The following is a 27,592-nucleotide window of genomic DNA, read 5'->3' as shown; positions in this document are numbered from 1 at the left end:
GGGTGTTGTGTTTATTTAAAATGCACAAGGAAGTTCTCAATTTTGATTCTGAGGTAGTTGAAGCAGTTACAATACTTAAGTGTGGTACGATTCTGGAGGGCATTCAGCAGCTTCATCCTCTGCCTTAGACTGTTTCTGCTGTCCAAATGACTAATGGGTCTCTAGACATGCATTCACCAAGCCTCTTCACTTAGCTTTACAACATAATCCATCTCAGTCTGTAAAAAAACGATGTTACAAACAGGACAAGTAACATATACTGCTCCTGTAATTAAGTGCTCTGGCCATATTTAAAGCAATAAATGAAAAAAATCAGAGTCCTTCTGATCCTTCTGCATAAAACCTCTTAATGTGACAGTCTACATCATAACCTGTCAATAAAACTGTACCCCACCCCTTCTGCTCCAGAGTGTGTTCTTGAGATTCCTCTTTGGCAGGCAGGCAGCTACTTTGGGGGAGGTGTGGCTCACGTGAAGGGTGCTCAGTTAGCCCTGATTTGAAAGCTGAGAACTCCATCCTTTATGTGTGAAGCTGCTGGACTGGATTTGATGCTGTGCAACGGCTCTCCAGCATTTCAGGCCAGGCATCTTAGAGGGCCCACCCTTCATCCACCATTGAGCTATTCTCTGTTCCTGAAGAGCACCATCTTATATATTGGACATGTTTGGGTTGACGTGCGTGTGTCTGTTCAGAAAGAAAACCCAACTTCTGCCTGAAATTGTGAAGAGTTACTTCTAGAGTTATGCATAACCTTATTCTGACATTTTGTGGTTGGCTCTGCCTCCTGCAGCAGCCATTCTTTGGTTGTGCTACCACCGTGTCAGAATTCCAAAGGTCCTCACAGACTGAAAAAGGTCGGGGATCCCTGCTCTAGCCACTTCCATTGCAGAGCTATGCCTTTCCCTTTACATTTCCATTATGGACTTACTTTTTTTTAAACGAAAGGTGGGGATTCAGAAACATCTGCTACATGTATTTTTATATTAGTGTATGGATACAACAATATTCAATTTCTATTTTTTTAATAAATCCCCCACCAGAAGCAGAGGGAAGGAAATGACTATCACCGGGGACAGGATCAGGAAAATTGGCTGACACATGTACAGGAAATACAGTTTAGCATTCACACAACAACTATCCAGGCTTTGCTGCAATCTTTCCCAAAACTTCAGAGGAAAGCTGAGGAAGCCCTGGGAGGGACACAAAATGCACAACAATGCTGTGTGGAAGCAGGTGGAAGAAAACAGCTTCCTACCAGATAACTGACAGACAGGATCAAAACATACCAATTAAATTCAAAAGGTGAATGGATCTCTAAAATGAGTGGGGGGGGGGAACCTAGACAGGCTTTTTTTGACTGTCAACAGCCAACCACAAGAAGGAAAGTTGGGTTTGGGGGGAAACACTGAAACGTTAAATAGCACCTTCCAGCTCCTTCATGGTGTCATCTAGCAGGCTGAAGTGGGCTGAAGTCATAAAAAGAGCAGGAGACTATGTATGGCTATTCTTTTTATTATGGAATTTAACCAAATAGAGACAGAATTTGGCTATTTGCCTGGGGATAGTTAGATTTTCATCAATTAGGAGTTTCTCCAGGCAGGCCTTATTTGCCTCTGCAATTGGTGTGTCTAAGAGTGGGGAAATAAACTTGTCCCTATAGACTTGATGGAAAGGACAACGAAAGAACATATGAATAAGTGATTCCACTTCACCAATGGAGCAACGGCAGCGTCTATCCTCATATGGGATCTTTCTATATTTCCCTTCAATGACCACTGAAGGGATAAATTCACATCGGGCCAGGATGAAAGCTCTTCTATGAGATGGGACATCCAAATGAGTGAGATATCTGGCCATACCCCTAACATATCTAGATTCCCTAGGGGCCATAAAATGAGGAGCTTGAGCTAGATCTCGTTGGCGCTCTATGTCTCTCACCCTTTGTTTAACAATACTTTTTGCCTGGTCACTGCCCTGAGTCAGTAGGTCAGCAGGCGAGAGTCCCAATCTTTCTAGGTTGCTCTTAACCATCCACGTCCACCTAGGCTGGTAAGGATCTTGGTTTATTAGAGGGAGAAGGTCTTTTTGATTGTTATATATCTTATTGATTGATAAGGATAAGGATGTATTGTCGTTGTTATGGTCTCTGACCACAAATAAATTCATTCATTCATTCATTCACACTTAAATCTGAAGAAACTTGCTAGTGTTCTCTAAGACTCCTGTGTGATCCTTAACCCAGAGTTCTCACTATACTTTCTGCAGGACCCAAGGAAAAGAGGTTTGTTTTTTCATGTGTGACATGCTCTCTGGTACAGGATTAATTAATCCTTTCTAAGGGTCAACATAGACACGCTAATTGGAAACAAATCTACTTCAACCTCAAACATTAAAAGCGGACTGTGAACCATGTGTTAAATAAATACAAGAAGGGTGTGGGTGATGTGCAACTATCCAGGCTGAGGAACTTGTTAGTGGTAAAGAGGTACAAAATACTATATCAAGAGAAGGGCCAGAATCAAGGGCTGTGTTAATATATAACCTATGTCCAAATTGCCTTTGTCTTTACAAGCATTCCACTAATTAAAAAAGAAAATAGTTTTTTTCTAGTGCTTCCCCAAAATCCCTCCCCCCCACATGATGTTGGGTCTGAGCTGACAGTGCTTTGTCAAGAATAAACAGAGTAGAGAATAGCAGACTGGACAGCCAGCACCACAGCAGCATTAGCACAGCTGCAGCCATAACCAAAGACGGCTTCTCAGGAGAGGGAAATGAAACGATCTTGGTTTAGAACCTGGGAACGAGGAGTTGTGGGGCAGGTAGGGGAGGAGAGAGACAAGAGACTAAACTCAGCCTAGGGATGCAAGCCAGCCTTCAGAGGCCTTTAGGCAGGGCTCAGTTGTAGGAAAGATCTCTTCAAGAACTTAGCAGGATGCAACAGTGCCACAGGCCAGCACCCACGGAAGTAAAGTAAAACACGTCTTCTCATTTCCCCCACATCTCGCAAAACCTCTACTCTGCTGCTTAATCAGAAGCAACCTCTTCAGAATGAATGAGGCGAAGGCTAACTGCCGTGGTCGAGCAGGAAGGCCTGCAGTGTCCAGATACTGTCAGCTGTGCCCAAAGCAGGAACCTCCCTTATGTGCTTAACCGTTGGGCCAAGAGGCATCACAACAGTCCTGTGGCCTATTCATAAGGGGCTAACAATCAATTGTTTTGTTTTACAAGAGCACTGTTGGAAAGTGTAAGCAAAAGTAAACAAGTAATTAGTGCATCTGCAAGAAAAGAAAGACAACACAAACAAGAGAGTATTCCACAGCCCAGACAGTGAAACATTTCTCTTGAACATGTTTCATCTTGACGAAGAGAAAGAGGTGGATGGTTACTATAGTAGAGCTTGGTTGAACTCAAAATACACCAGATCTCTTAATGTATTTTCTTAGCCATTAAGATTTAAAAATATCTCCACAAAGCTTCACGTTCGGTATATAACCTCTTATAAAATAACTACAGCTAAAAACTTTCTTGTATACAGACAGAACATAAAGAGAACCAAAACTTTTCTCTAATGAAGAAAGTACCACCATCAGCTATAAACATAACACGTTTCCAGAACCTTCTGCAAATGTTTTACTGATATTACAAATATTACCCTGATCAAGTTTTTAAGAGAGAGGGGAATGTTGTGGTATCCTGTTGGAAAATCTGTCAAAATAATAAAAAATATACTGTACCTGGCTGAGAGAATAAACTGCCATTCTTTGTGTATGTATAATTCCAAAAATACAAAAGCAACAGACAGTCCAAAATAATTTTTTTCCATAAAAATGATGTTGCTTTGGTGAACCCACAAGTTAACTGTTCTCTGTTGCGATCTATGTTAATACACAATTTTCCAGTGAGTTGGTTGCTCACAAGTTCTCTCTTCATCACCACAAAATCTGTTGTAAGTCATTTTGGGGTCAAAGCCTAGAATCTCTCTTTCCTCATGAATGCGGAAGGAAAACGTTGAGACTGAAGTACCTATAAAATAACTGTAAAGGAATTCAAAGAAAATAAATGAGTAGGAGAAAAGTTCCAGGGCATATTTATGATTTTGAAACACCAAGTTTAGGATAAACATTAATACCAGCAGCCTGTGAATGAGCCTTTTCCCCACACTTCCCACTTCACATCCGTTCTTCTGAGTCGTCATGTGTTATCTTATTTGCTCTGGTGCACTAATTTGCTCAGCCAGGGCAGGTTATATACCTCTAATCAAGACACAATGGCTTGGACTCAACAATATGCAAGTGGAAACATAAACAGACTTAGCACAATCCCAACACCTTTCTTGAAATCCCTCCTCCTCAAATCTCCCCCCCCCCCCAAGATTTTGAGGTCTCTCTTCTCTGGCAGAAACTGCCACTGCTCAAGACTCTCATAAATGCTGCTGCTCCTCTGCCTGCCAGTACCTTAAGGCCTCAGAAGGGGGGGGGCAGGCTTGGATGTGTAGCGAGACCACTTTGTAAGAAAAGGATTTTATTAATTGTCTAGGCCAACCACATACATTCCTATTTTGAGTGCACTGTTCAGGCTCCTAAATTCTTGAAGGCCTATTCCTGCTTGATGCCCTTTGGGGGAAGGGGGGTCTTGCTGTAGCCTAGCAACAGGGATAGCGAAGTGGCCCGATTGGCTGACAGCATGAGGGAAGTTGGCGCCTCATGGCAGAAAAAGGGGAGGAGCTAGGTAAGCTGCTTCTGAGGAAAGGCAGGTTAGCCTATTCTGTGTTTAGTTTGCTAGTTGGAACAAGAAACCGTTGTTTGTTATTTTGTTGCCTTTGCTGCTGCCTTATGGGTGTTCCTGCATCTTCGCACACACACATCTATGTAAATAAACAATAACATATATAAGCCTGCATCTTGAGTTCCTGACCAGCTGTGTGAAAATCCACCCAGAGAAAGGAAAAGAACTTGGAAACAGGAAAGTATTAAACAAGCGAGGTGGTTCAATCTCCCCAGGGAAGGCTATCAGGGGTCTGAGAGGCTGTGAGCAGCTCTTGGGACGGCAGCCTGGGAACTGAACACCTAGATATTAACTAGCATTGATCTTACAAGAGCCAATTTGATCAGAACACAGCTAAAGATGAAGTCGAGCGCTACAAGTAAACCAAAAAACTGGTTCACCTCGACTGCTGTTCACTTTGCTTTGACTCGCCTCTTCCAAGGGAATGGGCTCAGAGGCAGCAGCAGGAACACAGCAAGGGCTGCTCTTCAAACCTGGCACGGCCCCTTTCCTCCTCCTCCTCCTCCTCCTCCTTTGGGGTGCTCTCCCAAGCAAGCAGACCATTTTAACCCACTGTCCCCCAGCTTGGAACGACCATTTGGGCAATCATAAACTGGGGGTAGGGCTGGCTCCCCACGTCCCATCTGATCCGCTTTATCCAGTCTCCCAGGTCTGGTGCTACTGATTTTTAAAACTCTGGGCTAGAATAGTAAAACCTTTCCATCCTGCCCCCTCCCCCACCCCGCAAGCTCAGCCAAATGGGGAGCCCTTTCCTTCAGCCCCCTCCCCCAATCTATCACTGTATCTTTGGCTAGTTCCCTTCCTGAATGTAACTCAAGAGTTTATGGTGGGGTTCGTGGAGACGTGTATATCACAGCTCTCCAAGGCAAACATCTTCTCACTGATTATGGCCCCTACTGGGTAAAACTACACATTGTGCATATAATCCAAGAGCCTTCAATGGCCCAAGCAAACAAAGAAAAGGGGGGAGAGAGATCTCTCTCACTGGAACTTGAATTTCATCTACCTATTCACATCTATGTGGATAATCTCTGTAGAAGCCATACTAAGCTTATTGTACTGGCCACATTTGCCAAAGATACTTCAGTCCTAAAAATAAGGGTGGGTGTCCTATACCATCAAGACTAGAAATTCACAGGAAGGTGAACAAATTTTGCTTTTTCTGGTGGTAGGGATGGGGCAGCCTGTACCTTCTGGGATGCAGAAAAGCTATCAATCCCAAGGTGGGACCAAATGTCATTTGAGCTATAGTTCCCAGTTGGGATATCTTTCAGTCAAGGAAACAGCATCCATGGAAGCTATCAAAACCCAAATGTCAAGAGAAGACTCAAACTCATTCTCAAGTGACTGACAGACCCTTCTGAGAAGACTCCTGTATGCTGCTGAGGAAGCCATTTCCTAAGGAAGAATGTAGTAATGTTCTCTAAGAGTGCCGAGTTCTTAGACTGATATGCCATGTCTCTATTGACCCATAACCCATGATCTTGACAGAAAAGATGACGCTTGTTGCTGCTAATGTAACAAGACAGTGGCCAACCATAATACTGGGCAGGAGACCTCTTGTATCATATCTCATTCTCCTAAGGCCAAACTAGACAATACCATGCCTCCAAGTCCACCACGGAGATGCGGTGCCATTTTAGAGTCTGGTGGTTGCTCTTAATAAATGCTTAACAAAAAGCAAATACAGTTACCTGGCATGTGCACATATCCACTGATCAATGACTGCTATTCCTCCATCCCGGTAGAGTTTCACCTCCTCCTGAGAAGGCTCAAATCTCACCATCCCTGGAAGCAGGCCATTCAACTCTTCAATCTCTGCAAACGACACAAAATGGCTGTCCCGTGAAAGCTCTGCACTGATTGACAAGAGCAAGGAAACATACAGTGGCCCTGGAACACGTTTGGTTTTATGGCAAAGTGACAACCAGAATCAATAAAAGGGTGTCAGAAGTGGCTTAGGGGCAGCCAGAGTGACCTGAGATCCAGGGCCTAGAGAGCATCCAGCTGCTTATGACCAGACAAGTGCTGTAGCTATTACCCAGACAAAAGACAACGAGACTACCCATTTTTCAGTTTTGGGGGAAAGGACTGGGAAGAGAAATGGGTGATCATCAGTGAAAGGCAACCGAAGCTGCCCACTGGTTAGGCCCTTCATATGTGATCCTGCCTTAGCACGCCTCCATTTCCTGAGATGAGATGAGTGATTATGAGAGACAGATTAAAAGAAAAGTCCAGTGGCATCTTAAAGAAAGTTAAGATGCGCTTGGATTTTTGCTTGATTTTTCTACAACCAACTAAACATGGCTACCCATTCCCATTCATTATGATACTTTTTCTCAGGGGTGTGAGTGTGGTGATGTTTCATCTGTGGGAATCCCTCCCTGCACTTTTGTGATGTAGGTGTCCACAGAAGACATTTTTACAACAACAACAACATTCAATTTATATACCACACTTCAGAACAACTTAACACAGTTTACAAAGTATGTCATCATTATCCCCACAACAATCACCCTGTGAGGTGGGTGGGGCTAAGAGAGCTCCAGAGAGCTGTGACTGACCCAGCTGGCTTCAAGAAGAGGAATCAAACCTGGTTCTCAAGATTAGAGTCTTGGCATTTTTAACCACTACACCAAACTGGCTCTCCCAGTTAGTTCTCCCAGACATTTAGTGATAGAAAAATGATAGCCCTCCCCCTCCCCGATATTTGTTGTACTTTTAAAAACTTGTCTATTGCTGCTGTTTAGTTCTATTGTTCTTTATTTAAGTGATCTGCATACCGTCTGCGACCGCATCCGTAGCTACAAACACTCTTTCAAGTTTATGCGTCTTCATCAGGCTGGTGATTTTCTTAACTGCTCCCTGGATGCTTGGTACATCATTTCTGTGGCCCCAGATGAAGTCTTTACGCCTGAGATGAACTCCCAGATATGGGCCACCAACAGCAGTGCCCAGTTTTACCTAACACAGAAGAACCAGCACATGCTGAAACTGAAATAAAACGGCATTGGTTCAGTGGGAAGAGATCTCTGCATGTGAACACACATTGCCCAGTAGGGCTGAATGACAGTTCCACTCTACCAAGGAAAAGTGCATTTTGCTAAACTTTGCATGACTCATTGTTAACGCGTCAATCAATGTGTACATTTAACTGCTATTGTACAAAGTTTTAATCAGCTAACAGCAAGCAGGTTTTCTTTAAAGGAATTTTGCTTACCCAACACACACACACATATGGGACTTTGTTCCATGTGCAAATGCACAAGGAAGAGGCATTATACTTTCTGGAAGAGACAATGACAGCAAGTTCTCATTGAACAAGAAAAGCATGTGTTTTTGTCACCAAAATATGGCTCCTCCTCCACACGTGCAGATGTAACACGCTGCTGTTTATGTGTAGTTGTTCTACACAGTGTGATACAGGAAAAATTACTTGAGTGAAGCAGACAAAATGGTATAATAAAAGCATGAAAGCTTTATTTTCTGTATCACATTCTGAAATAGATAGGTGAACTCTATTCCATTAGAGAAGCCCCTGACAGAGTCCAGATGACCCTGCACAGGGGCCACCAGCGGAGGGGCAATCAGAGCAAAGAGAAATGAATGCCTGTAACACAGTTCAAGCCACGATCAGGTTGCAGATCACTTTACCTTCATCTTTGTCCAGTCTTCAGTGTACTGTGTCCTGTCCCTCTCATCAGTGGAATTAAGGTATTTGGTTCTAAACATGTCTCCCACCACACGCAAGTGCTTAGCAAACACCATACTTCGACGAGTCTGTTAGAGGGGGGGAAATCTTTCTGTTGATTAACTGAACAGAATGCCAAAAAACTTTGAGAAAGGACACAAACACACAGGGCAGTTCTAGAATAGCACAGTCAAATTGCAAAAGCAGTCACAAGAGCTGTTTTGGCATTTGCCATGTGTTTCGATTTTTAGTCACTTCTTTATATATCTGACTATTATGGGCACCTTAAAGATTAACTGATTTAACAGTGTAAGCTTTTGTGGCCAATAGCCCAGTTCATCGGAGGCATGAAGTGAAAATTAGGCCACAGAGGGGAAAGTGAATAGGAGGATTGTTCATCACATACGAAAGTTCCCACAAGATGCCTTTTTGTTTAGTCACAATGAACGAACACCACTACCTCAAGGAAATATGTTCATCGCCTGAAGTACTCTACATTTGGGAACCTGCTGCGACATGTTATAGATCGGGGGTTCCCAACATGGTGCCTGTGGGTGCCATGGCACCTGCTAGCACCTTTCCTGGTGCCTGCCAAGTGTTTTTTGAAAGTGGGCAGGGCCAGGTGGAATTTTTGTCCAGCAAAGTTTTGATTCAATTGGCTGTGCAGATTTTAAAATTGTTGTTTGGTGGCAGCTGCTACCATGTACCAAGGATCTTCACTGTGTGACTGAAGATAAGTCATGGTAGCCATTTTGTGGCTGGTTCTGCCTCCTGCAGCAGCCATTTTGTGCCTGTGCCCACAACGTTCTGTCAGAATTCCAAAGGTGCTTATAAACTCAAAAGGGTTTGGGACCCCTGTTATAGATTAAAGAAACATTTCTCTACAGATATTTTGAGAGCATGAGACTGATTTGTGACAAAATTCGTATTACGGAACAAAGTAGCAAGCAAACCTAAGATGCTACACGTGAATGCACTGTTGTGCGGTGGCTGTTTTATCACATCAGACAAAACCATGTTTTGATGGATTTATAGAGGTGGAGATGCTGGGGTTTGCTGGACTTCCTCCATACAAAAGCTGCCTCACACCAAGTCAGACCACTGGTTGCTCTAGCCCATCTCTGACCAACAGCAGCTTTCAAGGGTCTCAGGCAAAGGCCCTTCCCAACCCTGCTACTAAAATCCTTTTAAGTCAAAGATGCCAGAGACTGAATTTGAGATCAGAAAGTTGTTGAGCTGTAACTGATCTGTACAGGAACAGAGTTTCTGCACTATAGGCAGCAGGAAACTCCAGGAAGTTCAAGAGTCTCAAATCCCTTCACAAGGGAAAACACCATCCCTCTGTGTATGCCTTGAGGTGAGAACAGCATGCATTGCTCAGCTCCTGCAATCTGCCTACCAGAAAATCTTATATGCCAAAATGTAAACGTTTCTGTAGCTACAACACCCAACATCTCCCCTCTGATGCAGCCCATGTCACAGGGCGGCATTCCCCTCCTCCAGCTATCAGGACTCAGTATCTCCTCACCAGGAGTCCATTTAGTCAAGTTCACGACTGTCAGGAAGTGTCCTAACCCAGCCTTGACATGGGAGGGTGTCATGATCTGGCTGTGCCAGGAAGGCCTAGCAAGGCCTCAGAAGCCTGTTAGCAGTAAGAGTATGCCTGCCTACAATTCCCAGGAGCCTCTGGGCAGTTTGGGCGCCCTTTTTGGCCAATCAGAACACAGGGGGCTAGCACTATATAAGACTGGGAGGGGAAACGCCTGTGTTCTTCCTCCCAGGGAGCAGGCCAGAGGTTTCTGCTAGGGGGAGAGGCCCTCATCCAGGTAGCGTGAGAAGACAGGCCTGGCAGACAGAGGGACAGGGAGTTCAGTCGCGCTAGGGCCTTTGGTTTATTTTGCTTTCACCCATCTACTGTTGCTAATGCACCTTGCTTGCTTGCTTGATACTAACTGACCTCCTTGTAAATAAACCCTTTTGTTTGTTGTTACTCTGCTGGGTCCTCACGCCTGTTTATTGGCCAAGCTATGGAGGTCAGAAGGGTTGGGAGGGTACTCTGGGCCTTCCCAAGGGACTCTAAATCCCAGAGTGGTGGCAGCATAAGGTGGCTCACCCCACCTGAGGCATGACCGAGGGAGAGGAAGATTCCTCAAGGGAAGGGAAGTCCCCATGGTCCCTGCTCTATCCAATGCTCCATGCACCCTAGGATCTCTAGGGGGAGATCCTCTGCCAATTCTATGAAACCAGGCACACTAGAATAGAAAGATAAGGAACCACAGTGGACCTGTCCACCTCTAGCACCCCCACAGTCTCCCCTTGGGAACAGGTGCAGGGCCCACACTTGGCAGATCAAGGCATCCCATACCCAGGCCTCACTCAGGAGAAGTGCACAGCACTTTAGATCTTGGCAGGATCAGGTGCCCTACTCTGGGCCTTTGAATTCCCTTTACAACTCCTCAATTGGGCTGTAACCTCTGCTGGTTCAGCCCCTTCTAAGAACCAGATTGTAGGCCAGCCTGGATAGCTCCTCCTGTTCCCACTCTACAAGCCCCTGCCTGCCTCCATGTGCATTTCTCTGGTTCCTGCTTCTTAATGGGTAGACATCTCTAGTTCAGCTGCCTGCCTGCAATCCACATGCCTTTGTAGCCAGCTGGCCAGGAGAACAACAGGTCAGCCATGAATTGTTGTTTTCCAAGACTGCTCACAAACGAGGTGAGAGAAGAACTGGATGACACCATAGTTTCCAGCTGTCTTTTTGTCTTTGTCTACTTTCTCAAATGCTGTTGAAAGGAAGTCCTCCATGACAAAGGAGTGTTGAGAGAGAAGGGGACTGAAGCCAGGTGTCACCAACAAACTGCTGCCAAAGAGGCCGTGGTCTCAGATGACACGAACTGCTACAAAAGACTCATTCCCATCACTACAAAGTCTCTTGTGGAATTCCAAACTGAATGAAATGGCAACTGTGCTAGACAAAATGACAATGGGCCACACAACTCCTGAGGGAAATGCTGCTAGGGACAAACAGCGGGTATAAATTTTATGCAAACCAGATCAAGAGTCCAGAAGCACCCCTAGATGAAGACTCACATCCCAGTATTCTTTGCCAGCGTAGTGGTCGTGAAGAAGATTTTCTGCTCTGTCTAGCATCACTGACCTGTTGAAAAAGGTAAAGCGGAGGGCATATTCCTTTGCAAAATGACTGCTGCTTCTTGCAAAGCCGTCCGTTTTCCATGCAAAGGCGACAGGCATAACTATGAAAAGCTTGTAAAAGTACAACTGGAGTGGGAAGATGAGAATAAAGTTCCTTGAATCTGGTACTGACTGATCCTGACAGCAAACCATATAAACAATACGGCCTCTGACTTGAAGTGGATGCCTGCAAATTCTTCCACTTGTCCTCCTGACAGTTGGTCGGACCACAGGGTGATCTCTTCTTTGTCAACTAAGAGGTAGGGTATTTTTTTTTCCAACAAGAAAGAATTGGCTGGACTAGATTAGAAGGCACCTTGCAGGTGCAGTCATTCAGAGTGCTCGTGCCAATCCATTCCCAGTTAACTCATAGTAAAATTTTGCCTTAACTCTTCTTAGGATGGTACCCCAAGGGACCAAAGTTGTGTGTTGCAATATTCAGTACACATGCACAGCAACATGTTGGTAGATAATCGCCACCAGCCAGGGCTTTTTTTCGGCGGGAACGTGGTGGAACGGAGTTCCGGCACCTCTTGAAAATGGTCACATGACCGGTGGCCCCGCCCCCTGATCTCCAGACAGAGGGGAATTTATATTGTCCTCTGTGCCACTCCAGACAATCTGAACTCCCCTCTGTCTGGAGATAAGGGGGCGGGGCCACCGGCCATGTGACCATTTTCGCCTAGGGTGATTTAAACTTTAAAAAACTCCCCCCTTGTTCCAGCTGACCCAAAGTGACGTCATTGCGTGGCACTGAGTTCCACCACCTCTTTTCCCAGAAAAAAAGCCCTGCCACCAGCAAAGTTAATTGCCAAAGTATAACCCTTGCTGTGTAGCCCACGTGGAAGGATTTCAAACCATGAAAAATGTAATCTTACCAAGAACGTATTATTCACAGTTATTGGAGATTATAATTCAAATTTGTTATAATCAGAGATTATGATATTCCCTTTCTGTAGATCAAAAAGTGAATTTGCAGGCATTCCTGACAAAAATTAATAGATCATGTCTTACCTAGATGAAGTATTCAAAAGAAGAGGAGCTATGACTGAAGCAGAACCTTGGACTGATAAGCAGGCCAGTTTAAGGCCTCGTGTTTCCTCATAGCCCCAGAACCACCCCCTACAAGACAAGATGAAAATCAGTTGTCATACATAACATGGTATCAACTAAAACAATTTGTGGGGCTGTTGATACACACAGCATTATGGTTTACCTGTCCAACAAGAAAGAAGTGGCTTACATTATGGTTGGTTGGAGTGGTTTACCTGACCTCCTTACTGATCTTACTATGATGTTTTTGGGAAAGATTTCTTACTGATCTTACTATGATGTTTTTGGGAAAGACTGGAGCAAAGCTAGAATGGCACCCATGTGGACAGGAAATTCCAGACTCCCTGGTACCACCCACATCAGAGGTATTTTCCTTAACCCCCCCCCCATTGCTTTTCATGTTACAGCATGTCATGAATTTGGATCCCTATGCTACAACACAGACATTGCCTTCCTTCTCCTAGGTCCAAGGCTAACTGATGGAGTGGCTTACAAGCCTTGGTGTGGCCTCTCTCCCCACCTTGCAGGCCTGGGATTTTATCTCTGGACCTACGGTTCCCAGATACTCTCTAAACTTGGAACACAGCCCAGTGAAATTGGAGGGAAAGGAAGGCCAATTGGCACCAGGGAGGCTGGGCTATAGTTGAAATCATATAAAAGTGAGGTGTTCTTCTCCCAGGCACTGATGGGCAGAGAAGTCACTCTAGCAGAAGAGGTTCCCTCATCCAAGGAAGGTAGTTTGGACCCAGGAAGGGACAGGTACAGTAGGGATGAGTCAGGTGGCCACGCTAGGAAGCTTTAATATTGCTTTGCCTGCCCCTTTGTGTGTTAATTTTGCCTTGCTTGTTGTAAATGTATCCCGTTAAACTGCTGCTCACAAGCATTCTCCCCTACCCTACTCCAACCTGTTTGGCCCATCTGGTTAAATAAAGCAGTTTTTAAAAAAGACTTTTGTCTTAAGCTCAACTGGTCACCTGTCAACGCTCTCACCAGTCGAGGGGCGCTGTTTGGAAGGGTGAAGGGGGGTACTCTGGGTCTTCCCTAGTCGAACTCCTAAACCAGAGTGGGGGCAGCCAGTCAGGCCCTTGCCTGCTCCAGGGCTGAAGGGAGCAGGATAAAGAGGGATGTGTATGTGGGGTGGGGGCCTAAAGAACCCGAGGGGGGAAGCTCATAATAGACAAGACTCACATGACCTCTCTTGCCTGCAACTCAGTGTTGTAACAAGCATCTGTCAGGTTCTTCGAACTCCCAGTTTTAACTTTTTGTTAAAAGAATAAGTCTTTAGCCACTTTTATTGCAGAGATATGCTGTTCCTCTTGTATCTCTGCAATGAAAGGGGCTAGAGACTTGGAAAACTTAGAAGTTCAGAGAACATGACAAGGATTGTTATAATGCTATATAGCAACTATTTATTTTAATGCCCCCCAAAAGACCATCCTCAGCGTCAGTGTAAAGGAAACAGAATGGGGAAAATGTGGGAAATTCTGCCATGTGGAGGGCTCATTGCCACTGCACTGAAGCCGCAATGGGGAAAACCACCCTCTGTGGAAAACAACAGAAATACTCAACTAAATAAACAGACAACAACAACATTTGTACTCCACCTTCCTCACAAGGCCGTTTTACAAGTATTATTAAAAAAGTATTATATGTATGATAACATTCGACTCTAATAACAATGTATGATAATGTTTGAATCTTACAAAAAAATCTTAGTGAGACAAAAATGTAGTTAGGCTAGGATTATTGAAAAGAGGGAAGGGAGGAATGAACAAGGCATGAAAAAGTATCTGTTTAAGGCTCATTCTGGAGATCATTAAAGGAGGTATGACCCATCTGGTAAATCTGGACATTTAATAAACCTGGTTTTTTAATAATTTAAACAGCTACCACTGATTTTTAACTGCCTAGTACTTCACTGCCCTATCCTTCTTGGGGGGTGGGTGCGTAAGGCAAGACAAGGAAGTTTCACTGACTCAGTATGACAGGAATTATTTAAATGCAATTACTATTTTAGGAGGTTACCTGTAGTATTTATGTCTGTCCACTGAGTATGTGGGCGGGTCGATACATGGCCTTTCATCTATTTTCTCCTCCCAAGTCCCCTCTTTCCATCCTTCAGCATAGCTTTGCAGGACGTATATCTGCTCGATAAAAGGTCCACCTGATTCTGAAGAACAATCAAACAGCTGTAACATATATATATATATATGCCACACACACACATATGAACATGTACACATATACAACCACATGCATGCGCGCGCACACACACACACGTGATATAGTAAATGAAAATGATATAGTAAATGAAAGTACAGCCAGCCAGCGTGGGGAGACTCAGGTTCAGATCCCCCCACACACACTGTGCCACAGATATCTGAGGATAACCTGAATTGAAATAAAATACATAAATATTTCTAACCTAGTTCAAACTATTTAACTAAAGAAACTGGAAAGGTTGCTATTTGAAAGAGCACTGGAGTGCCAGTATTCTAAATGGAGAGTCACTGTATTTCCAGGAAAAAAAGCAACAAATAATCTAGACCAGGGCTTTTTTTCAGCAGGAACGCAGTGGAACGGAGTTCTGGAACCTCTTGAAAATGGTCACATGGCTGGTGGCCCCGCCCCCTGATCTCCAGACAGAGGGGAGTTTAGATTGCCCTCCGTGCCACTTGGCAGCGCCGAGGGCAATCTCAACTCCCCTCTGTCTGGAGATCAGGGGGCGGGGCCACCAGCCACGTGACCATTTTCTCCGCGGGCAACCCACTGAGTTCCATCACCTTTTCCCAGAAAAAAATCCCTGATCTGGACAGTATTCAATGAAATCTGCATGCTACCGGAAACACAGTCAGGAGCCAGTGTGGGACAGTTGTAGGTATCAGACTAAGATGAAGGAAGCTAAGGTTCAAATCCCTACTTTGCCGGGAAGCATACTTGGGGATCTCTGGCCAGACACTCACTCTCTCAGCCTGGCCTAATTCACAGATAAAATGAGCAAGGAAGAGAAATATATGCTGCTCTGAGCTTCTCAGAAGAAGGGTGGGATAAACACATACTGGATTGGCTAATAAATTAAAATGCATTTCTTATTAAACATTAGTCATTGTTGCACACTAGCATGTGTTAAATTATTGCACAATGAAATCTATGTCTTTATTCTTTTAAGTAGGTTGTGCATTCAAGCAGGACAGGTAAATACCAGTAAAAGTGCTTGAAAAGAGATGAGGAGGCAAGAAAGTTAAATTTACTTAAGAGGAATTTAGAAACGCTGTACATTTTTTATCTTAATACAATGAATCAATGTGCCTATATAAAAATAAACCTGGAGTGAAATTCCTTCAAAATTTCATAACGCAGATTATTTTATTGTATATTTTACCTGCAAGAAACTGTTCATACTCAATTACAGGTATGTTTTTATTGAGGCTTGGAACATCAAAAAATTCGAACCATGGGATTTGGACCTGATGTATATCAGGGCTCTGCCAGTGATAGAGACGTCCCCAGGGTGGTAAAACCAATACCCAAGCTTCTCTTTTTGACAAAGTCTTTATGAGTGAGGCAATTCGAATATAGACATCTCTACGAAGGTTAAAACCTTCAGGTGGGTTTACATCATACAGAAGATACCTGGAAATAACAAAAGAAATAAAATTACTTGGCTTCGCTTATCTACAGAATCATTCCTTATTTGAAATCAGTATATTTCTAACCTTGATGCTGCATGATGCTGCATACAGAGAGGGGACTCCAAAATGGAGTCAACGACCACTGGGGCAAAATCTAAGTTTACCACCTTGCAGACCACATGTGCAATCAGGGTGGAACCAATCTACGTTACCTAATCTTGAGAGCTGATGTACACTATCGTAACACTGATACACGTACCAGAGATAGCATTACGTATTTTTAAATAATTATTTATTGCCCACATTTCACAAATGAAAACAGGAACACCTGCATACTCCTGACCTCACACTGACCTCACACCACAGCCTGAGTATGCAACCACCGAAGGTTTGCCTCCATTGGCTGTATTAATTTTTTTCTCAAGAGCTGGCCCTGCCATGGGCTAATGAAGCAGGGTACATTAGCAAATCAACTACGGCAGTTCCCTGAAAGCAGAGATTCTCAAACCATGAGCTGGGACCCAAAAATGGGTCAGCTCACTCTCACAAGTGGGTTGGGAGAAAAGGAGGAAGAGGAACATAGGGCAACAGGCTGGTTGGCAAAAAATGGACAAGAAAAAGGGTTGCTAACCTCCAGGTGGTAGCTGGAGATCTCCCAAAATCACAATAGAATTCCAGAAATAGAGATCAGTTCTCCTGGAGAAAATGGCTGTTTTAAAGGGTGGACTCTATGGTATTATACACTTCTAAGGTTTCTCTCCTCCCTAAAGTCCGCCCTTCCCAGGCTCCACCTCCAAATTCTCCAAGAATTTCCTGACCCAGAGCCGGCAACCCTAAGTCCCAAGAAATGCAACTCTACTTGGTAGTTCCTATGTTGTTTAATATTTCAGAATCACTTATGGTCTATTTCAGCATTTCTTCAACTCTGCATTGGATTTCTGCTGGTTTTAAATCTTTGCAAATTTGCATTTATATACCTTATTACACAGTTTATTGAAATGTCTTTGAAATTCACTGTACTGATTCACTCTTTCTAATTCATCTAGAGTCTCTGTGAGAAAGGCAGACTATAAATAACACGAGTAACTAAATAAAAAACAAACCTGTTGCTGAGGAAGGCTTATCTATATGAAGCAAGAAAAATTAAAATAGTCTTGTTTGGTGTTAACTCCTGTTTTATGGTGGATGGGAAGACACTGTTTCTTTGCAAGTTTCAGTGTCCTAAGGAATCATGACAAGCAGGGGAGATTCAGCAGTGGGTCCCACTTTCAAAACAATCTGAGAACCTTAAATATTTTGAGAGCCTTTTAAAAAATTGAGTTTTTAAGTTCCAGGCAGCTCTGCAGGAGAACAGCAGGATCTGAGTCCCGTTGGACCTTGGAGACCAACAAGATTTTCAGGGTGTAAGCTTTGGAGAATCACAGCACCCTTCTTCGGATACCTTCAAGGAAGTTTTGAATATTGAAAGCTTATCCCCTGGAACTCTAGTTGGTCTCTAAGCTGTCACTGGACCTGAATCTTGCCCTTCAACCTTTAGCATCCGAAGAAGGGAGCTTCTGAGTTTTCAATAACGTCGCTCTCCCAACGAGTCCACCTGTATTTACCTCAGGAAAAGTGTGGTTCAGAAACATTCAGCCGACGTGAACTACCTGGGCAGAGACTTAAAGGAAAAAATGAAAGGAAAAGGCTCACCGGTTTTTTTTCCCTAATAAAAAGCATTAAATGGAGCTGAGGAGGGTCACCCCTTTCCCCCCACCCCAGAGAAAGGGCTGCCTGAGGAGGGGAGCGCGGCCGTTTTCTGCCCGGGCCCTCCTTTTTCTGCTGCGCCTTCCCTCAGCCTCGCCCCTTCGAGCCGCAACCGTCCCTTCCCGCGTGAGGGCGGCGCCGCTCTCCTCGGGCCTTCCCGCTTCCCTCTCACCGTCTGTGAAGCGCCGCAGAAGCAGCGGCAGGCGGCGAGGAGAACGGGGTGTCGAGGCCCGCCTGGAAGGCCTCCGGGGACGGCTGGGCGGCAGCGGTGACCCCGAGGAGGAGGAGGAGGAGGAGGAGGGCGCCTAGGCCTCGGCCTCCTCCCGCCGCCATCTGCGAAGCTCCGCGCTCAGGCAGCCCGGGCGCGGCGCCCCTCGCTGGGTTGGCTTGGACGCGCCGAGAACGCCCCCCTTTAGGCCTGCCATTGGCCAGCGGCGAGGGAGGCCCGCGCGTCTGAGGCGCCCGCGGAAGGGCCTTTCCAGACGCGCGCGTGGCTCGTTCCGCGCTCGGAGCCCGGAGGCGTTTCTGGCAAGGCCGAGACGGCTTCAGAGGCGGCCTGACAGGGCGACGGCCCCCGGGGGTGGGCCGCTCCTGGGCACGGGAGGGGCAGCGGCCTGGACCTAGCTGGACGCAGTTTTAGCTACGACTGATAGGCAGTCTCGCTGAACTCTGAGAAGGGGTTTCTGCCTCTTCAGATCCCATTGGAAAAGATCCAGAAGAGTAACCGTGTCAGTCTGTGCAGTTACAAAATAGTAGAGAGTTCAGTAGCACCTTTAAGACTAGCCAACTTTATTGTACCAGTAGCTTTTGAGAACCAAATGCATCATTAAATGTATTGGGGAAAGAATAACGGGGGCGGAATCTACTATTTTGCTACTGCAGACTAACACGACTGACTCCTTTGTATCTATTACCCATTTGGGAGATATTACCCCTCTTGAGAAATTGGTGTCCTCTTTCATAAACTCAGGCGGGTAGCTGTGTTGGTCTGTAATAGAAAAGCAAGATATGGGTCCGTTGGCTCCTTAAAGAACAAGCAGATTTCCAGCATCTGAGCTCTTTTCGTCAGATATCTCACCATATTATATTACCATAACAACAATAGTTCATTGGTATACTGTTCTTCTGGACAAATTAGCACCATCTCAGAGCAGTGAACAAAGTCAGTGTTATTATTTCTATAATACAGCCGGGGAGCTGTGGCTGAGAGGAGTGGCTTGCTCATAGCCACCTGCTCAGCTCATGACCATGGTGGAATTCGAACCAGCAGCATGCTGGTTTGCAGGCCTACCGCTGAAAACACGTATGCTACAGTACAATGACCCAATGATAATATATAGCATATAGTATTTACCGGCTCATGTTCTTTCATGGAAGTACTGGGTATCCTCCCTTTCTGCAAAAAGCATACCTTCTCTTACTGGGAGAGGACTGAGGGCATAGTCTCCAGAGTGCTCAGTTTTCTGTTACAAGGAGAGGATGGACCTCCAAGCTCCCTATTTCCCTATCATTGCTGGCATCTGATAACACGTGCAATTTGCATGAGGGACGGAGTGCAAAGGCTGCTGGGGTGAATGGGAGGTGGCAACAGACATGAGCCCCCTTGAGTGCCCCAGAGATATGGTACATGGGGTGGAGGCTTCCTGGCCAAAACAATTGGTGTGTGGAGCAACCAGTCAGTATCCTGAGAGATTATAATTGATGGAACAAACACTCAGCTGCGTCTGGGTCTCATTCCTGGGCTTGAACCAATGATGCTGGGTATGCTACACCCGCATGCCCCGCCCCCAGCTCTATATGGCTGGTATTGACACCAAGACAGGGATGCTCATACCCTCTGCACTGTCCTGTGCACTTGGTTGGGCACAGGATTAGAGGGCTACTCCCAGGTTTGCGAGCCAGGGCTCACCTGATCCAGCCTATTCCTTTGGAGTTACAATCAGCCTGTTGACGGCCAAAGTTGTTCCTGTAGTGTTAGCACACCTTTTGGCAGGATCTGAAACCATAGCACCAGCCTGACACATGAGCAAATTGTAAAAGGGGAGGTGTTTGCAGTTTTTTTTTATGAAGGTGTCATGATGTTTCCTTGTTGCTGCCCCAAATGTCAGTATTCCTCTTGCCAAGCAATAGCTGGTATACCTGAGTTCCACACACCCCAAGACACAAGCCCTTGTATAGGAAAAGTCCTGGAAGCATTGTCAGCATTGCCCTGGCTGAGTGAGCTACACTGATTTCCCTCCCTGTGCATATTCTTGTTCCTTCAGGAACTGTACAGCGCCTTCATAATTTGGAGGGGGGGGGGCAAAGCTACAGCTGTAGAGAAAGAGCCACTTTCTACACTACCTTTTGTCGCTAACTAATAAAGATAGCAGCAGAGAGTCAATATTCTCAGGACATTCATTCCAGAGAAGCATCTTCCCTTTGGAAGACTGCATGGCACATCAGCTGTCATAAAAGTGCCAGCATATTTAATCTGCAAAAAGGAAGAACATTTGAGACATTAAACTTGTTTGGCTCAATAGATATTACGTAGAGTCTTGACAGATGTGTTACTGCCCTAGAGAATGGTAGGGAAGAGCATGTATTCACAGGAGGTGGTCCAGGGAGGCAAGGGAAGAGAAAGATGTCAGGAAGAGGCTGAGACACAGAGAGCTACTGGCACAAAGTCCACTGGGAAAAATGAACCAGTGACCTTACTCCATATAAGGAGCCAGAATGGTAACAATGGAACAGCTGAGGTTACTTCGGTAAAACAGAATAACATCGTTTATGGCACTGTTTATTGTATGTATCACTTCTTTTCCTGCAATGACCTCTAAATTTGTAATCTCTTTTTTTCATCGTGGTATATCATGACTTAAATAGGTTTTCATTCGCATTGTTTTTGCCATTCTGCAATTCTAGTCCTACTGCATTGTTTATTGGAAGTCCTTGTCTGCTTGATTTGCCTTTCCTATTTTGTCATCTGCCTTCATTCTTAAATGAGAAAGGCTATAAATGAAAGTAATATATGCTGATCTTGCATATGAAAGTAAACATCACCTAGATTAAGGGCTAGGACATTTTCACAAATGGGGGGGACCTACAGGCTAGTGTTCAACATGGTAAAGAAAATAGAAAGCGGGCAGAGTCTGGGAACAACAGGTAATGTGGAGAGGACAAGTAGGGGAAAAATAAAGAAAACTGAGGGGGTAGAAGATATATATGCGCAGGAGGGCAGTTCACACAAATATAAATTAAGAGAATGGGTGAGAAAGATACTCGCAGAGGATACAGGGTTAATTCTGGGATCCTTGTACAATTTTGATTCTGCTCCCAGGGGCTGACATTCCAGACCTAGTGAGCAATCCTCAACAGGTTACCACAGAAAGGAGTCCCATTGTAGTCAATTAGACTTACTGCAAAGAAAGAGGATTGCAACCTCCTTTTATTTGCAGGAACAGTGGATGACCCCCGTCTCTTGGTTTTTGCAATATATTTCTTGAGAGAACTATCATTGTTTGCAATGGACTTGGTTCTTATCAATTTTAGTACTCCCCAGATAAATACTGCTTTTATTAAGACAAACTGCAGTAGCTAAAGGATTTGCCCTAATCTTATGCCCCTACCCCGGTGTCAGAGGCAAGAAAAGTGTATCAGCTTCAGAGCAAAAATTTAAAAAAATTACACTAAAATTCCTCAGGTAGTCTCACCAACAAATCGAGAAATGTGTTTATAAGCCTGCTTACTTAGCTCATACATCCCTGCATGTTATTTTTGTAAGGCATGGCTCACCTGAAATAACCAAGCCACCAGCAAAATCCTCCTTTCCTTGCTCACCTAGATGCAATTCTTAATCAGCAGGGGGCAGGAAAGAGCTGACTTGCAAACCCAGCCAGAACCTTTGCTTACCCTCACGTTCTCCAGTTCGTTTTTCATTCAGTAGTTAGACTATTTTTTCCCTCTCCACTTTGAATCTGTTCTCTTGCCTGCCTTTTCCCTGTTCTCATCTTTATCCTCTTTACAGTGTTACTACATTGTGGGATAGGCAAAGAAGGGAGGGATATTGGCCTTTTAGACCAGTATACTACCTGGCTTTGACTTATGATGTGTATTGAGTACTCTAGAACTCCAGCAAGAGTTCTGGAACCACTCCAGAATATAGGAGCACATGCTACCCTCTTGGGGCACAGGAAAAAAAACAACCTTATTTGAGCAGGGGAGGAAGGCCTGAAAATCTCTGATTGCTGACTTACTCAAGAGGGTGGTTCTGCTTATTCCATTCATATTATTTTCCTTTTCAAAAGTTAACTCATTGTATTTTTAGGATGAAGTACTACACAGAAGACTGTTACACTGACATGGCTTGTTTATAACGACCATGATCTGTTTCAGCCAAGTGACAGAAGCTCAAACTGTTATTTAATGTGTGTGCGCTCACGCACCATTAAGTTGCAGCCCGGCACGTCCCACGTGGCAGCCAACTGCTTTCAAGGCAAGAGACATTCAGAAGTGGTTTGCCATTGCCTGCTTCTGCTTCTGCACAGCAACTCTGGCTTTCTTTCCTTGGTCTCCCAGACGAATACTGACCAGGGCTGACCCTGCTTAGCTTTTAAGATCTGATGAGATCAGGTTACCTGGACCATCTATCAAGGCATATACAAATTACCAAACGCCCAAGCTCAAAGGTGAATAACCTATTAGAGAGATTTCACTTTTTTGGCATCTGTATGTGGCTGGCAGCCCAAACCAAACAAAAAAAAAATCTAGAAGCTTAACATCATTTATTTACCCACCCTGCTCCAGTACAATCTAGATTCAGAGAGGCTTATCTGAAGGACAGAGCAAATATTTTATCAACAAGCTTCCCAGACAGAAGTTCTACAACCTTCCTAGGCTGTTTTCCTATAACTAAAACAGTTGCACACCCTACCCTATTTTCAGAGACAGGATGGACAATTCCCCTCCCCTCCTGACCTTACAAAAAACTAGAAAATTCACACAAGCCTGGCTCAGGTTTTTCCAACCACGTAGGTAAAGGTAGTCCCCTATGCAAGCACCAAGTCATTACTGACCCATGGGGGGATGTTGCATCACGTTTTCTTGGCAGACTTTTTGTTATGGGGTGGTTTGCCATTGCTTTCCTCAGACATCTATGCTTTACTCCCAGGAAACTAGGTACTCATTTTACCAACCTCGGAAGGCTACCTGAACCCGGCGTCCGCCAAGTTCGAACTCAGGCCGTGAGCAGAGCTTGAGCTGCAGTACTGCAGCTTACCACTCTGCACCATGGGGCTTCCCACCACTTACCCACAGAATTTACCTTTTGTAGTTATGTACATCTAAAGAACAATGGCAGCAACTTCCTCCATACAGCTGCTGTGTCAAGAGGTCCATAGGCCCACCAGAGGGTGCTTTTCTGCACAGAAGATGGGGTGGGGTGGGGGTACCATTCTTAGGTGCAGCTCTTTACTTTGTTCAAGGCTAGCAGAAACAGTGAAATTTGCCGTAATAGACTGAAAGCAGTTACTAGTCTACTCAGATATGTGGACACACACACAAACCATCATATCTGCGCTTTGCAAGGTGACTCTCAGTAGGGGATACTTTTGTTGGGAGGCAATTCAACTTTTTCTGGGTATTGCTCGAACCTACAAAACCAGAGAGAACAATGTAACAGCAAAAATATACCTGAATACTGTTTGCAACAGTTAACAATACTACCGCCAAGCCTGTGAAATATCACTATATACAGTCTGGCATTCCCTCAGTTGCCCACTGATCAATGCAATCATGAATGTTGCTTTTTAGAACTGGCCACTATGAGACAAGGTTTTACTCAAAGTGTTACTGAACCAGGGACTGGCGCCACTGCAGTGATCAGAGTCCAGGAAATGGCAGTTATCACCTACCACTCTTTAAGATTCTTGCATATGTGGGACATTTGACTATATTTTTGTACATGATCATAAAATACTGCATCCCGTGAAATGTAAAAGGAGAATCACAACACACTAGCTTATTTCTTGGCAACACTTTAGAACTCAGAGCACATCTCCCAGATCAAACAGGGTCAAAAGAAAAATTAATAACTATACAGTCCACTGAAGATTAAGCGGCTTCACTATCTTCAAAATAAGGTATTCAATTGATAGTATTCGATAGCAGCTTTTTATTGGTTATAAAACCTAAGCCCATATACAAAATTAGGAACACATTTAGATGCCTCTTTTGAAAGAATGATTTAATCTATTAACTGATAAGTTTAAAAAAATAATAAACACAATGCAATTTTAAAACACTGTTCTGAAAACAAAAAGTGCAGCAAATATACTTTTGGCTTGGATCCCGTGATCCTACTGCACGAGTGGAAGGAATTCTGCTTGCAGGGGAGGACAGGGCCGGAGGGGGGGCGGGATTGCTTTTGTGCCACCAATTCCCTCATCTGCAACCCCTGAACAAATGCTTTGGAGGATTCCCCTGAGCCACACTGCAGGGGTGTCGCATCGAGAAGCAAAACGGCAGCACCTTCTGCAAGCAGGAGTGACCTTCCACTCACCCGCAGCAGGATCTCTGCATCCAAGCGTTTGCTTCCTTTATTAGCTATGAAATGGCTGAATCCCAATCAAGAGCTGAGAAGGACTGAGAAAAATGCTACGACTTTAATCATTTTTCCTATGTTTGTCTCTAACTTTATGCACCAAATGCAAGGGGGGAAAAACTCCCATCACCACTGTAGTGGAAAATCATTATTCTTGTTCTGAATGTAATATCTAGGACATAGAGCATAGGCTTACTATTTAAAAGGGAGGGAATGGGGAAGAGATCTGCTCACCTCGTCAGCTGCACGTCTCCTTTGAAATTCCAATAAACGGTGATCATATCTAACTTTGTTTTGATAGCGTTTTTTTTTTTTTTTTTAGCAAACAACAAAATGTCAGGATCTTAGACGATATGTGAGGACACAGTTACCAAATTAACTTAACATCTGGGTAAAGAAAAGGCACAATGAACTTCAACTCAATTTTATGTGCACAAGAGTTGAAAAGTCTGAGCCACCTTAAAGAGAAATTGATTTCAAAATTTATAAAACCTATAAATAGAGGCCAAACCACTATATTAAAACAGATCTAGCAAGTAAAAATCTTGCAGTTTAAAACACATACTTGTATCTTTTTACGATACAAGACAACTCACTCTTTAAAGTGGCTCCACCTTGGCAGATATATTTAATGAATGAACACCTGCAATGTCTTGCTCATCAGTGGAAAAAACAGCTGATCAACAAAGCTTCGATGGCATCTGTCCTTATCTTCATCACAGTAAATACAACCCACATCCAGTAATTACATTAGTTTTACATTTTTGTATCCCTTCACATCAAGGCATTGGGAAAGTACATCCAGTGAACAGCAACAACAATACCAGTTTTGTGTGACAGTGAACAGAGTTTAAATTTCATTTTTACCCACAGCAATCCCAAATCCCTCTAAAAATAGCCAGGCTGGACAGTTTCCCCGTAACTACCAAGCTCCTATGTTACCAGCTTGTGTCAATTCATTCATCATGAACTGCATATATTAATGCTTATGCTGAACCACAGCGGCTTCCACAAAGCCTCACACAACTAGTATGTATCTTAACTATGTGAATAGGTTTATAGACTAATTTTCTATTATTCTTCCAATACTCCAAGAATGAAGCTTTTTATGATGCTTCTAAAAGAGTTGCTAGTTTGTTGCCAACCACATCATCAAAAGCACTGGTAAGTAAAAATAGTTTTAAGACTAAATTACAGTAAACATGAAAGCTCCACAGTCGAAACCCAAAATATAAATCAACATTGTTCAATTATAAATTTAAACCAAAAAATATATTGACTACTGAAAGATGAAAGCAAGATTCTCGTTAACCAATGCTTATTTGGGATAGCCACGTTTCTTTAATCGGGGATCCTTGCTTTCAGCTTTAAACAGAAGTTCAAGTCTGTAACAGGTTGTAGCTCAGGTAAAATACCATGCACAGCACTTCATTACTTCAAAAACAGCAGGAACACACAGGCTGGAGAGTGGTCAAGTACAACTTGCTGTTCTCAAAAGATTAGGTATAATGGCCATGTTTTTCTAGTCCAAATCTAAAGTTCATTCTTCAATCCCAAGTTTCTGAGGCAGTAATAAAACACAATTACCAGTCGAGACGTCTGGTTTTTAACCTGTAATCAATTCTCAAGTTCTTTTAAGTAGTTTTTTTTTTAATTTCAGTTTCACCAATGAAAATAATTTTGACTTGCATTTTCTTTATTTATTCTTCCACATGAAATATATGAAAATATGTTTGTTGAGCACAATGGTGGAGGCTCAAAAAAAAATAAAAAAATAAATCGGGCCTCCCAAAAGTCTTCCAAAATGTAAGCATCGTACTAAGGAGTCTTGATCCACAGTGCGGTCTTTTCTAAAGAAAGCTTCTTCTCTGTGGAAAGGCAGCGTGCCGCCACGAAAGGGATACTCGGAACAAAAATGCAGTTGGTGGTTCTCAGCGTGTGGCACCAGGAGAAAAAAAGAGCCAAAAAAAATAAAAAGGGGGAAAGGAAAAGTAGCAGGGGCTGTTAAAAATTCTAAAACAGTTTATGAGATCATGCATATGCATTTACAGTCCATGTGATAGTGACTTTTGGCAACTGCAAAGTGACCGATATATGACTCGCTTTAGAAGCATCAGACAAGGAGGCATATGCTTGGAACCTTTTTTTCAATGGTAGCCATCAGGTGGTACATCTTATTGGTGTGGGACAGACAGACTGCATTTGTATTGAGCTTAAAAATTAAATTCTTTTGTTTGAAGATTGGCCGTTGGATCAAAATTGTAAGTACCACCTTGCGTTGCTTCAGGAATGAGGCTGGGGTCTTCATCAATCTACAAAGGAAAAACGAGAATTCATAAAGATATGGCGAGGCCCACTGACATCCAAGGCCCAGCCATAGCCACGCTTGGATGTTACAGATACACATTTCTTAAGTGTGCAGATATGAGGTTCCTGCAACAACCTTGAAGTTTGGGGATAGCTATAGCACTTCCCCTCTGTTTTGCTCAAGCACAAAGCTCTCGAAGATTTTTAAGGGAAAGAACCTGTTTCAAGAGAGAGCTGAAAGATAGAAGAGATGGAGGAAAGCTAAAAGATGGAGGAAAGATAGAAGAGATGGATACACAATCTCACACTCGCACAACATTTTTGCCTCAAATGCAACACAGCAGCAGCAAGTTAGAAAGGCCAAAAAGGCTAAGTCCAGGAATGACCCTACTGAGCCAGCACGCTCTGCGCAGCACATTCCTCTCCCCTCTCTCAGCTCTGTTACTTTATGCCAATAAACAACAACTTTATGAGTTGTTGTTCTTCTGGCTTGATGATTCTTGCTTTGTATGAGAAGGAACAAGCTACCGACAACAGCAATGCTACTGGGAAATCCTTCAGCATTCATCATGCCCTCAGATTTTGGAATGAGGCAGCAGGTTGTACGTG

The 27,592-nt window shown here is 44.0% G+C and overlaps 2 protein-coding genes across 2 annotated transcripts in view; both read right to left on the bottom strand.

The window, feature by feature from the left end:
• Position 1: 1 nt before the first annotated feature.
• On the bottom strand, positions 2-24,957 carry POFUT2 (protein O-fucosyltransferase 2). Its single transcript, XM_054970884.1, has 12 exons — positions 24,911-24,957; positions 24,635-24,689; positions 18,269-18,687; positions 16,101-16,351; positions 14,744-14,888; positions 12,680-12,787; positions 11,564-11,630; positions 8,440-8,565; positions 7,569-7,749; positions 6,480-6,603; positions 3,735-4,034; positions 2-218 (listed from the first exon to the last, which is right to left on the bottom strand). Exons 1-11 carry the CDS (start codon positions 24,955-24,957, stop codon positions 3,881-3,883), a joined length of 1,677 nt encoding a protein of 558 aa, XP_054826859.1. The 3' UTR covers positions 2-218; positions 3,735-3,880.
• The window catches only part of KPNA3 (karyopherin subunit alpha 3), a 29,732-nt gene continuing 26,367 nt past the window's right edge, over positions 24,228-27,592 (bottom strand). The window contains exon 17 of the mRNA XM_054975514.1: positions 24,228-26,988. Within this exon, the coding sequence (XP_054831489.1) occupies positions 26,890-26,988 (99 nt within the window). The 3' untranslated portion in view covers positions 24,228-26,889. The remainder of the gene's footprint in view (positions 26,989-27,592) is intronic.

Source organism: Eublepharis macularius, chromosome 1, assembly GCF_028583425.1.
Source record: "Eublepharis macularius isolate TG4126 chromosome 1, MPM_Emac_v1.0, whole genome shotgun sequence".
Taxonomy (NCBI): domain Eukaryota; kingdom Metazoa; phylum Chordata; class Lepidosauria; order Squamata; family Eublepharidae; genus Eublepharis; species Eublepharis macularius.
Note: the sequence above shows the minus strand (reverse complement) of the source record. Positions and strands in the feature narration are given on the sequence as shown.

Coding starts and splice junctions, on each gene's coding strand:
- POFUT2 (XM_054970884.1), bottom strand. CDS start 24,957: ATGATCACCGTTTATTGGAATTTCAAAGGAGACGTGCAGCTGACGAG. Junction 12,788..14,743: donor GACAGACATAAATACTACAG/GTAACCTCCTAA, acceptor CTTGTCTTGTAG/GGGGTGGTTCTGGGGCTATG. Junction 11,631..12,679: donor CTTTTGAATACTTCATCTAG/GTAAGACATGAT, acceptor CTTTTTCAACAG/GTCAGTGATGCTAGACAGAG.